This window comes from Neovison vison, chromosome 1 (assembly GCF_020171115.1).
Source record: "Neovison vison isolate M4711 chromosome 1, ASM_NN_V1, whole genome shotgun sequence".
In the NCBI taxonomy this organism is placed as follows: Eukaryota; Metazoa; Chordata; class Mammalia; order Carnivora; family Mustelidae; genus Neogale; species Neogale vison.
Window position 1 is genome coordinate 191,874,065 of NC_058091.1, and position 17,365 is coordinate 191,891,429.

General features: G+C 33.5%; 1 protein-coding gene across 1 annotated transcript in view; it reads left to right on the top strand.

Annotated features, from left to right (window-relative positions):
• The window catches only part of SLCO6A1 (solute carrier organic anion transporter family member 6A1), a 98,749-nt gene that overhangs the window by 16,259 nt on the left and 65,125 nt on the right, over nt 1–17,365 (top strand). The window contains exons 3-6 of the mRNA XM_044240185.1: nt 2,316–2,504; nt 4,354–4,450; nt 13,235–13,356; nt 14,171–14,280. Coding sequence (XP_044096120.1) covers nt 2,316–2,504; nt 4,354–4,450; nt 13,235–13,356; nt 14,171–14,280 — 518 coding nt within the window. The remainder of the gene's footprint in view (nt 1–2,315; nt 2,505–4,353; nt 4,451–13,234; nt 13,357–14,170; nt 14,281–17,365) is intronic.

Here is a 17,365-nt window from a genome sequence, read left to right on the forward strand (position 1 = left end):
AAGATTTATTCCACAATCTTTTTGCTATTGCCAGTAGTTAAAGGCTATTTTGAAGTTTCATAGCCCTATTCCTGGCACTGTTGTGTTGAGTACTTTCTTGCTGTGTATAGGTCAGCAAGGTTAAAATGGATTTACCCATTTTGGCAACTTTAAAATAGACTTGAGTGAGACATGGTGGAAAAAGCCAGAAGGATGTCTACATGTGTGGATGTATGTGTATATACATGCTTATGATATTTAAAAGTATGCTTATGATGTGTGCTCACAATTTAAATAAATAGTTCATATTAAGTGCAATTTATACAACATATTTATATACTATAGAATTCACATATTAAACAATATGTTGGTATACATTCTTAACATATGAACTATATAATATTCATATATATTTATAATATTTTATACTTTTTGTAGAAAGCATTTATTTTCAGATATTGGACAGTAGGAACCTCAGGACCATGATCCCTAGGAGAAGGGAAACAAACAACTTCAATTTTATAGGAGAAGGAAAGTGTAGCAGACTATGGACATATTTATCAGGAGGCTGAATGACCTCCTTGAGTTTAATAATTATGAATTCAAAGTGAGATTTGCATGGTTGTGTATTTTCCCCCAGCCATATTCAGCTTTACAAGTTTAAAAGCAGAGTAGGGAGAAGAATTTAATTTGATGAGGGTTGCAATTTTACCAAGAGATTGCTTGATAAGAGAGCATGGGATTTAAAAGTGCTAAAATGACAATGGGAGAAGTTAAAGGACATAAGAGGATATTGGTATGGCAAAAAGGAGCAGTATCAAAATCCTAGTGGGTTTTAAGGATTATTGGAATTGGGTTACTTGAAGTGAGCTGGAAAGATAGGGATATTTTGAATGTGAAATGTTTGAAATTGCAACTAAGAAAGGTTTGTGGTTATTCTTTTTGAAAGTTTAAAATTAATTAAGTGGGTGGAGAAAAATTCAAGGGACTAAGAGATCGGGGTATTTAAAACATCACATTGATACCAATGTCACCACAAGTTAATATATCTTTATAAAATTGAATTATCAGTATTTTGAATCACAATTCTAAAGACCTCCTCCCACTTGATATGAAGTCAAGTAGCATTTGGTATGGATACTGAACCAGATGAAAATTTCCATTAGTGTACTATATTGCGATCTGCATTCTGGTCAGTTTTCTACAAAAATATTTTCAGAGCATTTGTTAAATACCAATCAAAATGGACACAATCAGAATGATCTAATGACTGCCTGTATCTACCAATCTAATAACAAATGAAATTCCAGGAAATCTTACTTACTATCGTTTTACAACCATATGAATAAAAAAAAGTGTGAGAAATAGATGGCCACCTAAAGGAATTTAAAATCTAGTGGTTTACCATATAATGACTAACTTTAATGGAAATAATTTTTTATTGTATGATGCTTTCTCTTTATGAGAAGTTAGTGGGTCTAAAAAGGGAAATTGTTTGCTCGTTTATTTATTTAGTTTTAAAGATTTTATTTATTTGAGAGCGAGTTAGAGAGAGAGAGAGAGAGAGAGAGAGAGCATGAGTAGGGGAGAGGGAGAAGCGGACTCCCCTCTGAGCAGGGAGCCCGATGTGGGACTTGGTTTTAGGAACCTGGCTGGGATCATGATATGAGCCGAAGGCAGACACTTAACTGACTGAACCACCCAGGTGCCCTAAAAAGGGAAATTATTTAAATAGAGTGCCACAAAGTTAATGTGAAGATTGCTGAAGAAGTGGATATAGAACTAAACTCAGAAGATAATCTGAAGATACAAATAATCTAGAACATCAGAAACACTTTTTCCTGGGTGCCAAAAGTCAGGGATACCAGTTATTAAATTTAAGAGGAACATATGTATGTTGTGTATGTGTGTATATGTATAGATACCTATGCACACATAATTGTATATATAATGTTATCATGCATATACATTTATATTTGGTTTATAATTTTTTTCTCTTTTAAAAATTAACATATAGTGTATTATTTGTTTTGGGGGTACAGGTCTGTGATTCATTAGCCTTACACAATTCAAAGCACTCACCTAGCACATACCCTCCCCAAGGTACCTATCTTTTCCAGTATTCCCACAAAATTCCTTTTATAATTGTGTTTTTTTATGAGAATATAATGACTGATTTTAGAACTGCTACATTCAGTGTAAATGAAATGTTAACTTAAAAAAATGTATATTGGTGGAAATAGCTTTGTAAAAGGTGAAATATTTCATGAGAGATACTACATATTTGTTGTATGTTTAATTTTTGACTCATTTAACAAAAATAATTGTCTTTTCAGAAGATATTTGCCAAGAAATGAAGAGTGTCCAGCCTTGCAGGAAAACTGCACCATCATTCCATGTGAAATATTTAGTTTCCTTCATCCTGGGGCAGACTGTGCAGGGAGTAGCAGCAATGATTCTTTATATCCTTGGAATAGTCTTTATTGACAACAGTGTTGCCATACACTCAACTGGTATTTATATAGGCAAGTTTTTTTTTTCCCCTTTCTAATATGGTTGACCCATTTTGAATTTTTATTGAGCTTTTACATCTTGGTGTACATATCTAAACTGGTATGTAAGTGCTAATTATTGGCCCTTATAATAACATTATAACAAATGATAATTCTTGTGTTTAACTTCAAAATCAAATTGAGTTGCCTAATTCTGAGGAATTGCTTGAAATTTTGAATTGTGGACAAGTCATCTGAAAGTCATCAAAAAGATAAAGAGAAATAGGAAAAGGACATACTTTCTTAAGTAATAAACACTATATTCTTTCTATGTACTGTGTCTAATATATAATACATAGAACATTGATATATATATGTCATATCAAACTATATAGATTACATTTCATTTCTCTGGAAAAAGTCTCAAGTTATTAGATTGAATTGTCTGAATAATTGTATGTTTAAACTTTGGGGACATAGGTGAGATTTGCTGCCATCATGTTCGTAAGGGGATAGAAATACTGTTTCACATTTCCTCAGTACTTGATTCAGTGTGGTGTTGAAATCATCATCATCATTTTATTAAGTTCTTTAATGCTTTAACTCAGTTCACCTTTTGGGGGGCTCAGATATTTTGAAGTTAATGAAAATACAATCTTGTTCATTAAATCAAGGAGGGAAGTGATATGCCTTTTAATTGACTGCAGTGTAGTACATTCTATTTCTAGTCTTTTGTGTCATGGTATCCCACAATAAGCAACCCAGGGGTATATCTCACAGTAATCGGTATTTCTTTATGTTGCAATAGCTCTGGTCTTGGTAGATCATCTATCTGTACAGAATTATCATATTTTAAAAAAATTTTTAAATAAATTTAAAGTATTGGAAAGGTGACTTTAGAGAACATAGCATTTTGCACCAAAATAATTATTTTTTCCACAAGAAGTAAGGAAGGTTATGTCAATAAATTTAAATAGATGATATTCATATTTATGTTTGCTGTTAGAAAAAAATGCAGTGAGTTATTAGTGTTGGCTGAGGATGACAACAAATCTGTTTGTTTTACTTTTGGTTCTACTGATTAGTAATTAAAATGCACATCTACACACTGCAAACAGTTGCCACCTCTTGCCACCATGGCAGCTATGGTGAAGTATACAAAGTTGCCACAAAGTGTAATCAGCTATATTGGATTTATATTTATATTAAATAGAAATATATTTATATTATATTAAATATGTATATTTTAAATTAGATACAGTGAATTATATAATTATCTAAGTTTCTTTAATACAGATACTAGAATATATGAATATATGTATATATATACAATTAATTTTATATGTCTGTTTTGCTAGATTTGTTTGGCCAGAGATCATTCTAGATGTTTCTGCTATATTTTTTAGATGTGAGTAACACGGTCAGTAGACTGAATAAGACAGATTACTCTCCATTATTAATCCATTATTATGTGAGTGAATCTTATCAGTTGAAGGCTTTCAGAGCAAAAATGTAGGTTTCCCAAAAAAGCAATTCTTTCTCTAGACTGCTAGATAAAAACTCTGCCTGAGTTTTTCCAGCTTTCTGATCTGCCCTGTGGGTTTTAAGCTTAAGTATGGACTCAATACTGTAATATTAACTCTAACCTGGATTACCAGCCTACTGGCCTGCCCTACAAATTTGGACTTGGCAGGCCTTGTAATTGTATAAGGCAATGCCTTAAAAATCTCTTTCAGTATCCTATGGGTTTTGTTTCTCAGGAGGATCCTGACTAATAAAGTAGGACATGAGGATTTCAGAAGTGATCTATTTCAGTGATATAATTTTTATCATGACAAAGCTGGCTTATGTAGTTGTTTGATATTCAGTATTCATTTTATAGGTATAATGGAAGCTTCCTTTGTATTTGGATATTCTCTGAGTTATGGGATAGCAGCACCCCTTTTGAAGGGCACTAAGAACAGAACTTCTGCAATTAGGTAAGCCATTTTATGTCCTTGTTTGTTGTTTACATTGTTTTCTATATTCTGGGTAGATACTGTAACCTATAAACATATACACTTAATTTGTAATAACCATATTTTTAGGAAAAACATGTAAATGTGACTGATATGGATATATATGTATATATAAATCTAGAATATACACTTTTATCTTTAGTGTTTGATATGTAATTTTAAAAACACTATTTACAATGACAACCTTATTACTATTCTACATAGTTTTTTGAAAAATTGTGGAGAAACCACATAACATAAACTTTACCAACTTAGCCATTTGTAAGTGTATGATACAGTGTTAACCATGTGTACTTTGTTGTGTAACAGACCACTAGAACTTTTTATCTTGCAAAGCTAAAACTCTATATCCATCACAAATAACTTCTATTTACCCACTTCTCCCCAGACCCTGAAAACCACCATTCTACTTTCTACAATTTTGACTACTTTTTATAACTCATGTAAGTGGGATCATGTAGTATTTGTCTTTTTCATGACTGGCTTATTTTACTTAGCATAATGTCCTCAAGGTTAATCCATGCTATAGCATATGCCAGTATTTTCTTCCTTTTAAAGGCTAAATAATATTCCATTGCATGTATATGCTATAGTTCTTTATCTTTTAAGCTTTTATTATTTACTTATTTTTATTTTATTTTTTTCCCACCCTATCCCTCCCCCCACTCCCTCAGCAACCCTCAGTTTTGTTTCCTGAGAGTAAGAGTCTCTTATGGTTTGTCTCCCTCCCTGATCCCATTTTGTTTCATTTTTTTCCTTCCCTTCCGTCTACAACCCCCTGTTCTGCTTCTCAAATTCCTCATATCAGAGAGATCATATGATAATTATCTTTCTCTGATTGACTTATTTCACTCAGCATAATACCCTCTAGTTCCATCCATGTTGTAGCAAATAGCAAGATTTCTTTTTTGATGACTGCATAGTATTCCATTGTGTGTATATATACCATATCTTCTTTATTCATTCATCTGTTGATGGACATCTAGGCTCTTTCCATAGTTTGGCTATTGTGGACATTGCTGCTATAAACATTTGGGTGCACATGCCCCTTCAGATCACTGCATTTGTATCTTTAGAGTAAATACCTAGCAGTGCAATTGCTGAGTCATAGAATAGCTCTATTTTCAACTTTTTGAGGAACCCCCATACTGTTTTCCAGAGTGACTGATCCAGCTTGCCTTCCCACCAACAGTGTAGGAGGGTCCCCCTTTCTCTGCATCCTCACCAACATCTGTCATTTCCTGACTTGTTAATTTTATATGCCATACTTCTTTATCCATGTATCTGTCTATGGACATTTAGCTTATTATGTCCACTCCTTGATTACTATGAATAATGCTTCAGTTAACATGGATAACATGGATAAGCAAATATCTCTTTGAAATTATATTTTCAGTTCTTTTGGATATATACTCGGAAGTGAGATTAGTAAATCATATGGTAATTCTATTTTTAATATTTTTGAGGAAATTTCATCTTATTTTCCATGGAGGCTCTACCATTTACATTGCCACTAGTATTATATAAGGGTTCCAATTTTTCAATGTCCTAGCTAGCACTTGCTATTTTCTTTCTTCTTCTGCCTCCTCCTCCACCTTTTCTTTCTTCTTTTTTCTTCTCTTTATCCTTCTTCTAATAGTCATCCTGACAGTTATGAGGTGATAGCTCATTGCAGTTTTGATTTTCTTTTCCCTAATGATTAGTGATATTGAGCACCTTTTCATTTACTTGTTGCCTATTTGTCTATTTTCTTTGGAGAAATGTCTAAACATTTAGTCTGTAACATGTACATATGGTGCTTCTTCTAACAATACCATTCAAAGACTCATAGATGCCATATTCATCACTGTGGTTTCTCTCATCATACTACCTCTGACAAGGGACCATCTGAGAAGACAAGAAAAGTGTGACAGTATGACAACTACAGATTTCACTGGTCTTACTCTGTAATCCATTGTCCAGAAATAGCTGACTTGATAGAATGGTGTCATGACTTGGTACCTTCAACAGTTTTTTGGTGGAATCTTTAAGTTTTCTATATTTAGGATCATGTCCTCTTCAGAGACAGTTTTACTTGTTCCTTTCTGATTTGAATGCCTTTATTGTTTTTTTTTTGGCCAGTTGATTGGGTTAGTATGTCCAGTGCTGTGTTGACTGAAAGTGGGCTTCCTTGTCTTGCTCCTGATCTTACTTTGTCATATATGGTCTTTATTATGTTGATGTATGTTTCCTTAAGTTCAATTTGTTGAAAGTTTTTATTATGAATGAATGATGAATTTTGTCAATGATTCTCTATATCAATTAACATGATCCTATGATTTTTATCTTTCAATTTGTTCATGTGGTGTATCACATTGATTGATATGCAGTTATTGAACCATCCTTATATGCCTGTTATAAATCCCACTTGATCATGGTGTATGATTCTTTTAATGTATTGTTAAATTTGGTTTCCTAAGATTTTGTTGAGGATTTTTGAATCTGTGTGCACCAAGGATATTGGCTTGTAATTTTCTTTTCTTGTAGTGTCTTTGTCTGGTTTTAGTTATACATATGAATGTAACATCCAATTTTAATTTTTTTTTTATTTAATATGACAAATGGGTAAAGTTTCTCTTTCCCCCCTCAAAGGGATAGATATCTCATTGTACTGATGACATTTATGGATCATTCCTTTTTTTTAAATTTTAATTTTTATTTATTTTTTTTACATAAAACAGACTTCAATATTTATGACATAAAAGGGTACTAACTTAATACATTAAGAATCTTCTAGAGATCAATAAGGGAAAAAAAACTCCTGCAAACACTTGTAAAGATTAGCAGGAAGTTCACAAAGGAAGGAATACATATTCCCAATAAACATAAAAATATATAGAAATTGGTTCCATTTCACTACTAATTTGCAAAAAGAATAACAGTGATATATATAATATACATATTATATTATATATTATATTACATTACATTATATTATATGTAGTTAGCAAAGATTCTGAATATTTAGTGCTAGCTAATTTGTAGTAAAAAGACACAAACTACATTTGAAGAATATAATTAGAATAATTTTTTTTCCTTTTTAATTCCTTTTAATTTAAATTCAATTATTCATTTTTGAAGTAAAGTTCAGGGATTCATCAGTCTTATATAATACCCAGTGCTCATTACATCATGTGCACTTCTTCACCCAGTAACCCCATCCCCTAACCTCTCCCAGCAAACTTCAGTTTGTTTCCTATGATTATGAGTCTCTTATGTTTTGTCTTCCTCTCTGATTTCATCTTATTTTATTTTTCCCTCCCTTCCCCTATTTGTTTTGTTTCTTAAGTCCCACATATGAGTGAGATCATATAATAATTGTGTTTCTCTGATTGACTCATTTCACTTAGCCAGATATCCTCTAGTTATAGCCAAATACCATCCGCATCATTGCAAATGGTAAGATGTCATTTTTTGATGACTGAGTAGTATCCCATTGTGTGTGTCTGTATATATGTATGTATCTGTGTATGTATGTATGTATGTTTGTGTGTGTGTGTATACACACATAGATGTATGTGTGTATATATATATATATAAACAATATTTGTTCTGGCAGTCCATAAGCTTGTAATGTTCTTCCATTTCTTTGTGTTATTCAGTTTTTTCACGAGTGTTCTATAGTTTTCTGAGTACAGATCATTTGCCTCTTTGGTTAGGCTTATTCCTGGGTATCTTAGGGATATTGGTGCAATTGTGTGTGGGATTGACTCCTTAACTTCTCTTCTGTCTCATTGTTAGTGTATAAAAATGCAACTGATTTCTGCATATTGATTTTATATCCTCTACTTTGCTGAATTCCTGTATGAGTTCTAGAAATTTTTTGGTGGAGTCTTTTGGTTTTTCCACATAGAGTATCATGTCATCTGTGAAGACCGAGAGTTTGACTTCTTTGCTGATTTGGATGGATGACTTTTATTTCTTTTTGTTGTCTGACTGCCGAAGCTAGGACTTCTAGTACTATGTTGAACAACAGTGGTGAGAGTGAACATCCCTGCCATGTTCCTGACCTTAGGGGAAAAGCTCTCAGTTTTCTCCCATTGAGAATGATATTCTCTGTAGGCTTTTTACATATGGCTTTTATGATATTGAGGTATGTACCCTCTATCCCTACACTTTAAAGAGTTTTAACCAAGAAAGGATGCTATACACTGTCAAATGCCTTTTCTGCATCTATTGAGAGGATCATAGAGTTCTTATCCTTTCTTTTATTAATGTATTGTATTACACTGGTTGATTTACAGATGTTGAACCACCTTTGCAGCCCAGGAATAAATCTCACTTGGTTGTGGTGAATAAGCCTTTTAATGTACTGTTGGATCCTGTTGACTTGTATCTTGGTGAGAATTTTTGTATCCATGTTCATCAGGGATATTGGTCTGTAATTCTTTTTAGTGGGGTCTGTGTCTGGTTTTATGATCAAGGTAATGCTGGCCTCATAGAAAGAGTTTGGAAGTTTTCCTTCCATTTCTATTTTTTGAAACAGCTTCAGAAGAATAGTTATTAATTCTTTAAATGTTTGGTAGAATTCTCCTGGGAGGCCATCCATCCCTGGACTCTTGTTTTGGGGATTTTTTTAAAAGATTTTATTTATTTGTCAAAGAGAGGGAGAGTGAAAGCACAAACTGGGGGAGCTGTAGGCAGTGGGAGAACCAGGCTCCTTGCTGAGCAAGGAGTCCAATTCAGGACTCAATCCCAGGACCCTGAAATCATGACCTGAGTCAAAGGTAGATGCTTAAATGACTGAGTCAGCCAGGCATCCCTGTTGGGAGATTTTTGATTATTGCTTCATTTTCCTTGCTGGTTATTGGTCTGTTCATTTTTTCTATTTATTCCTGTTTCAGTTTTGGTAGTTTATATGTTTCTAGGAATGTCTCTGTTTCTTCCAGATTGCCTACTTTTTTGCTGTATAGTTGCTCCACAATATGTTCTTATAATTGTTTGTATTTCTTCAGTGTTGGTTGTGATTTCTTTCATTCATTATTTTATTTATTTGTGCCCTTTCTCTTTTCTTTTTAATAAGTCTGGCCAGGGGGTTATCAATCTTATCAATTCTTTCAAAGAACCAACTCCTAATTTCATTGATCTGTTCTACTATTTTTTTTTTTTGTTTCTATTTCACTGATATCTGTTCTAATCTTTATTAATTCTCTTCTCCTGCTGGATTTAGTCTTTATTTGATATTATTTCTCCAGCTCCTTTAGGTATAAAGTTAGGTTGTGTATTTGAGATCTTTTTTGTTTTTTTGAGAAAAGTTTGTATTGCTATTCAGTCTTAGGACCACCTCTGCTGCATTCCAAAGGATTTGAATAGTTGGGTTTTCATTTTCATTTGTTTCTATGAATTCTTTTAAATTCTTCTTTAATTTCCTGGTTGACCCCATCATTCTTTAGTCAGATGCTCTTTAACCTCCTTATATTTGAGTTCTTTCCAAATTTTCTGTTGTGATTGAGCTGACAGTTCAAAGCACTGTCTGAAAATATGCAGGGAATAATCACAGACTTTTGGTACTGGTTGAAATATGATTTGTGACCTAGTATGTGATCTATTCTAGAGAATATTCCATGTGCACTCCAGAAGAATGTATATTTTGTTGCTTTAGGATGGAATGCTCTGAAAATATCTGTGAAGTCCATCTGGTCCAATGTGTCCTTCAAAGCCCTTTTTCCTTGTTGATCTTCTACTTAGATGATTTGTCAATTGCAGTGGATGGAGTGTTATAGTACCTTACTATTATTGTATTATCATCAATATGTATCTTTAATTTTGTTGATAATTCATGTTTATAATTGGCTGCTCCCATGTTAGGGGCATAAATATTTACAATTGTTAGATCTACTTGGTGGATAGACCCTTTACTTATGATCTAGTGTCCTTCCTCATCTCTTATTACAGTCTTGGGTTTAAAATCTAACTTGTCTGATATAAGGATTATCACCCCAGCTTTCTTTTGATGTCCATTAGCATGATAAATGGTTTTACACCCTCTCACTTTCAATCTGGAGGTGTCTTTGGGTCTAAAATGAATCTCTTGTGAGCAGCTTATCTATGGGTCTTGCTTTTTTATCTAATCTGATATCCTGTGTCTTTTAATTGGGGCTTTTCCCCCATTTACATTCAGAGTAATGTATATCAGAGTATCTATTGAAAGATTTAAATTTAGTGCCATTGTATTACTTGTACAGTCACTGTTTTGTATATTGTCTCTGTTTCTTTCTGGTCTATGTTACTTTTAGGCTCTCTCTTTGGGTAAAAGATCCCCCTTAATATTTCTTGCAAGGCTGGTTCAGTGATCACAAATTCTTTTAGTATGTGTTTGTCCTGAAGCTTTTAATCTTCCTTCTATTTTGATTGACTACCTGGTTGAATAAAGTATTCTTGGTGCATATATTTCTCATTTCGCACCCTATCTATATCATGCCAGTCCTTTCTATCTTCCCAGGTCTCTTTGGATAGGTGTTCTGCCAATCTAATGTTTCTGCTTGTATATGTTAAGGACCTCTTGTCCTTAGCTGCTTTCAGAACTTTTTCTTTGTCTCTGAGATTTGCAAGCTTCACTGTTATATGTTGAGATATTTACCTATATTTATTGGTTTTGAGGGGGTTCTCTGTACCTCCTGAACTTGAATATTTGTTTCCTTCCTCAGATTAGGTATGTTCTCAACTGTAACTTGCTCAAAGATACCTTCTGCCTGTACCCTTTACTCTTCTAGGATCCCAATTCTAATATTGTTTATTTTTATGGTGTCATTTATTTCTCTGATTCTCCTCTCTAGGATCCCAATTCTAATATTGTTTATTTTTATAGTATCATTTATTTCTCTGATTCTCCCCTCATGACTCATTTTTATCAGCTTCTTTATTCTCCATCATTTTGTCTTCTATATCACTAATTCTCTCTTCTGCTTCATTTATCCTAATAATTAGTGCCTCCATTTTTTATTGCATCTCGTTAATACCCCTTTTTATTTCAACTTGATTAGATTTTAGTTCTTTTATTTCTCCAGAAAGGGATTCTCTCTTTTTTTTAAAAATTAAATTTATTTATTTTTTTTAAAATAAACCTATAATGTATTTTTATCCCTAGGGGTACAGGTCTATGTGAATCACCAGGTTTACACATTTCACAGCACTCATCATATCACATACCCTCCCCAATGTCCATATCCCCACCACCCTCTCCTGTCCTCCCTCCCCCCAGCAACCCTCAGTCTGTTCTTTTTTTTTTTTTTAAAGATTTTATTTATTTATTAGACAGAGATCACAAGTAGGCAGAGAGGCAGGCAGAGAGAGAGAGGAGGAAGCAGGCTCCCCGCAGAGCAGAGAGCCCGATGCTGGGCTCGATCCCTGGACCCCGGGATCATGACCTGAGCCGAAGGCAGAGGCTTTAACCCACTGAGCAACCCAGGCGCCCCTCAGTCTGTTTTTTGAGATTGAGTCTTTTATGGTTTGTCTCCCTCCCAATCCCACCTTCTTTCAATTTTTCTTTTCCTACCACCCAACCCCCCCACATTGCATCTCCACTTCTTCATATCAGGGAGATCATATGATAGTTGTCAGAAAGGGATTCTCTTTATTGAAAATATTCCACTAAGCTTATTTCTAGTAATTTAAAGTGTTTTGTTAGTATTGTGCATGGAATCTTTATAGTATTATGTTTCTTAATTATTTCTAGTAGGAGGAAAATCTATTGATATAGAGGGCACTGTATTCAATTCTTTGCTTATACTTTGTTTTTTCCTTTGTTCTTTGCTTACACTTTTAATTAATTTCCTCAGTCTTCTTGGTTATCAGTTGTTTACACATACGTAATAACCATATGTAGCATAATGCACATACTTACAATACATAGCTGGATTCAAAAACAAAAAGAGAAAAAGAGCAAATTTCTAAGTATTATAATCAGTGAGGAAACACATAGCCCTAGTAACAATCTTCTCCCTAAGTGATATAAAATAATTTCACAACTATGAAAAATTTTCCAAGATTGTGGCCTTTTAGCATAACTGAAGGCAAAGAATGTTGAAACTGCAAAATGAACAATCAGTAAAAAGAGAAAATCAACAAATCCAGCACAGGATCCCTCACATTCCCATCCCACCCTGCTCACTGCAAAGTCTGCAAAGGCAGACCAAGAAAAACTGCAGAAGATAAAGCCTATAAAAGGGTCCTTCGGGCCATTAGGTATGATCACTAGAAGGGTAATTAACATTCAATCTGAGTTGAGTCAGAGAAGGAACTGTATGAAAGAGATTTCCAAGTATTGATGATTTAAAGGGCCAGATTTCAGATAAAGTGTTAGTTATGTACCTTAAAGGGCCAGGGTTGTCCTAAAGGGTGTGCATGATTTAAAGGGGCAGGGGTGATTTTAAAGGATAGGTGATATTTAAAGGGATAGTCTTCCAAACACATGGTTTCTGCTGAAGAAAAAAAAAAAAAAGAAAGAAAAAAAGAAAAAAAGTAAAAAAGAACAAAGAATTATTTTTGCCACCTGGGTGGACATGGGAAAAGAAAGAAAAGGGAAAAATTTAGACTCCTGCAGGATAAAAGAAAACTACATAATTGGAGAACTCACAATCAGCAAAACAAAACAATAGGGACAAATTAACAGAAAATGTTCCATTTCTCTCTCTTTCTCTGTTTGATTATTGCATTATTTTAATAAAATATACGATGTTAAATGTTTTTATTTTTTCTCTGTTAAAGTGTTGAAGATAGTTATGACATTCAAAGCTGGCTGCAGCATTGGTGGATTTATTTTGGTATGGTTTCACTTATTGCATGGTCTACATTAATACCATTGTCATGCTTTCCACACAGTGTACAAGGTGACTATAAAACTATAATTCATTTAATTAAAAGACAATAGGTTCCTTGTCCCCACCCCCATCTCCAATGTCAGAATATGGCTGAACCACATTTCTTTTTGTTATGGAGATATGGTGACATATGCTAGTGTTATTTGAGCAAATGAAGCTGGATTTGGCCAAATATTAATTTATTTATGTGCCAGACTTTCATTAGTATGTATTTTTGCTTCTTGTCATTTTTTAAAATACTAGAGTTCATAATTTTTCTTTAAAAAGAAGCATGTTTTAATCTATTTGTCTAGTATTATTTAATACATGAAAGAATTATTGTAAGATAAAATAAGTATTAACTTTTTTTTTAAAACACTGAAAAATAACATGTAACATTAGAGAAATCATATACTTTCCTAACAGTAGTATAAAATATTTTTAGCAATGTCAAAGATTACTCTTTTACATTTTAGGGCTGTGCTGTCAAATGCTAAAGTCACTTGCCACATGTGGCTACTTAAATTTCAAATTAAAATTAGAAACCCATGTACTCAGTCATAGGAGCTACATTTCTAGTATTAATAATAGCTTCATATAGCCCATCACTACAGTATTAGACAGTACAGATATGGAAAATTTTCATTATTATAGAATATTCTTCATGACAACACTGTTTTAAGAGAATGTGCTTTTTACTTAATTAGATTGATCTTAGCTTGTTCACACATAGCTCCCTTGTCATTTCAAGAAAAACTGGATTTATTAAGATGTGTGCATATATTTGTATACTTTTTTAATTACTCAAACATGTCATAAGATTCTTTTACTTGTTATCATATAGGTACAGCAAAGATAAAAGCTGAGAAGCGTAAGCAGCCTCATCCATTTGGTGGACAGATTAAAGATAAGGAATTTGAAACTAGTATCAAGGATTTATTTGCTACTCTTTGGGTAAAGTAAAATATTTTATGCACATAAGGCAAATAAGTTGACCTGTAGAAGATTTAAGAAAATAACCACAAAGTGTTCAACTAAAATCTGAGTAGGACTTTCAAAGTCTTAATTAACTTTTTCATTTTATAGATAATGGGAAATAGGACCTGCCTTACATAAGTGGCATTTCCAGGAACATGGCTAGTGTCAGAGAATGGTACTAGTATTTTCCCTCTATTTCTTTTAATTTTACTTTTGTGTTAATTTGTTTTGTTCTTTCCCTGAAGAAATACATAAGACATTTAATGAGATGACTTACAGGTATTAACATCTTTTTAGTATGCTTAAATAACTTAGCAGAGAACTCGAGAAGTTAGCAAATATTCTTGCAAACATCATATTTTATGGAAAATATCTCAGTATCCAATGGAGAAGAAATCTTTGCTTCTCTAGGTGAGAAACAAGACCTACGATATAGACATGGAGGGATTTAAAAACTCAACTTCTTTTTAAAATTTTTTAGATTTTATTTATTTAAGAGAGTAAGAGACAGAGAGTGAGTGCAAGCAGAGGAGGAGCAGAAGGGGGTGGAGAGGCAAAGAATCTCAAGCCGACTCCATGCTCAGTGTGGAGTGGGCCATGGAGCTCGATCTCACGACCCTGCGATTATGATCTAAGCTGAAACTGAGAGTCCGATGCTCATCTGACTGATCCCTCCGGCGCCCTGAAAAAAAACCCAGCTTCTAAATAGTGATTCTATATTCAATTTGCTTCCTCTTCTCCTTTTCATAACTTTATCCTTTATGTTGTGGGCAGAATGGCATTGAAGATAAAATTCTAACACCCATGGCTGTATGGAGCCATGTTCTTGTGTGGGTCTTAGATCTTAAAAAAATTACAGATTAAAAGCAAGTGATTAACAATTATGTAGAGGAAATTCCATGTAAAATGGAATTGGGTCAAAGTCAGCTTCACCAAACAGGAGCTTTTAAATGGAAAACCCTAAAGCAAGAGAAGGAATTACTCATGCAAAGAATGGTCATTAAGAAAATTCCGGGCATAAGAAACATATGTGGAAACAGCTTGAGACAGCAGAGTTTTGGCTACATTCAGTTTAGAGAATACTTGTATGTTTAGAGCATGGTTGCTTGGTGGGCAGGGTGTAAGAATATACTAGGTTGGAGAGACAAGCAGAGGCTAGCTCTTGAAGGTCCTTGTGGGACAATGAGAACTTCAGATTTTGTTTTTAATGCAATAGGAAGTCACTAATGTAATTAAGGGAATAATGTTTTAAGAACTTTAAAACATGGTTTTATGTAAAAAACAGGTTAGAGTGGGATAAGAATTGAAAAGGCAGTATGATTTGGGTGTTGTTAACAGGCAGTTTTCTCTCGGTATTATAAATGGTTATTTTTTTTTTTTAAGATTTTATTTATTTATTTGACAGACAGAGATCACAAGTAGGCAGAGAGGCAGGCAGAGAGAGGAGGAAGCAGGCTCCCTGCCAAGCAGAGAGCCCGATTATGGGGCTCAATTCCAGGACCCTGGGATCATGACCTGAGTCGAAGGCAGAGGCTTTAACCCACTGAGCCACCCAGGTGCCCCTAAATGGTTATTTTTTATTCAGCTGTAGTATATGAGACCCAGTTGCAAGAACCATCTAAAGAATTACTTGGCATTTGTAAATTCAGGGCTATTAACAATGGTTTGTAGAAGAAAAAAGGTAAACCTTTCATGCAGGAATATGATTTGAGGTTCTTGAGCCTTAAGAAAGAAAGAAAATAAATTAAAACCTAAAATATGGGGAAGCAAATGTTCTAAAATATACATATAGACATGTAACATTAAGATCCAACAGAAAGCTTATGTATCTAGGCTCTTGCCTTTAGGTAAGAAAACAGAGGGGAAATGGGCCATACTTTAGGGAACCGACTAGATTAGAAAAGTTCCCACTGTTTGCCTTGTTTCATGGTTTAGCACCTGCCAAAGCTATTTCTCAGCAAAATGTATCTATTAAGCCATGTTGGTGAGATTATTCTTTTTATTTTATTTTACATTTTGGTGAAATTTGAGTAGGGTATTTCTTCTCTGATCCTAAGTGAGTCAGCCAGTGATTTCTATTAGGTTGGTGGTTACTCGTGAGTTAATTAAGCAATGCAGGTCATTGAAGAATTCACATAAGGAATATAAGAATTCATGTAAGGAGTTGAACAATGGGTAAAAATCTCCTGATTTTTTAGGTGTAGGGTTTTTTTTCTAAAAAAAGAGTTTTCTTGTCATAAATTTTTATTTAAAGGAGCCAGAGAACTATCTAGTTTTAGAATGTATTCTCTCTACTATTACCATATATCTTGTTGGTCCTTACTTATATATTTAAGAAAATTCATCAATTAAGGAAGAAAAGAGTTTTATTTAGATGTCAGTAAAGATAATTTTAATTTTAAAATAGATAAAATAGACATAAATAAAAGCTAAAAAGCCAGAACAGAGACAAAATATTTAGTATATTTATAAAGTTATAATATCCATTGCAAATCCTCAATAATATATTAACAAATCAAATCCAGCATTAAAAGAATTATTCACCATGATTGAGTGGGATTTATTCCTGGGGTATAGGGTGGTTCAATATTTGCAAAACAATCAACATGATATATTACATTAATAAAAAGAGAAGAATGATATGGTCCTCTCAATAGGTGCAGAAAAAGTGTTTAACAAAATACAGCATCCATTTTTGATTAAAAACCTTCAACAAAATGGGTGTATATGGAACATGCCTCAACATTATAAAGGCCATGTATGAAGGACCCACAACTAATACCATTGGGGGAAAACTGAGAGATTTTCTTCTAAGTTTAGGAACAAGACAGAACTATTTAACATAGTATTAGAAGTCTTTAGCCTTTGACAACCAGACAACAAAAAGAAATAAAAAGAATCTAAGTTGACAAGAAGTAAGCTTTCATTATTTGCAGAGGACAGGACACTTCATGTAGAAAATCCAAAAGATTCCACCAAAAAATTGCTAGAACTAATACATGAATTCAGCAGAGTTGCAGGATACAAAATCAATGTACAGAAATTTGTTGCACTTCTGTAC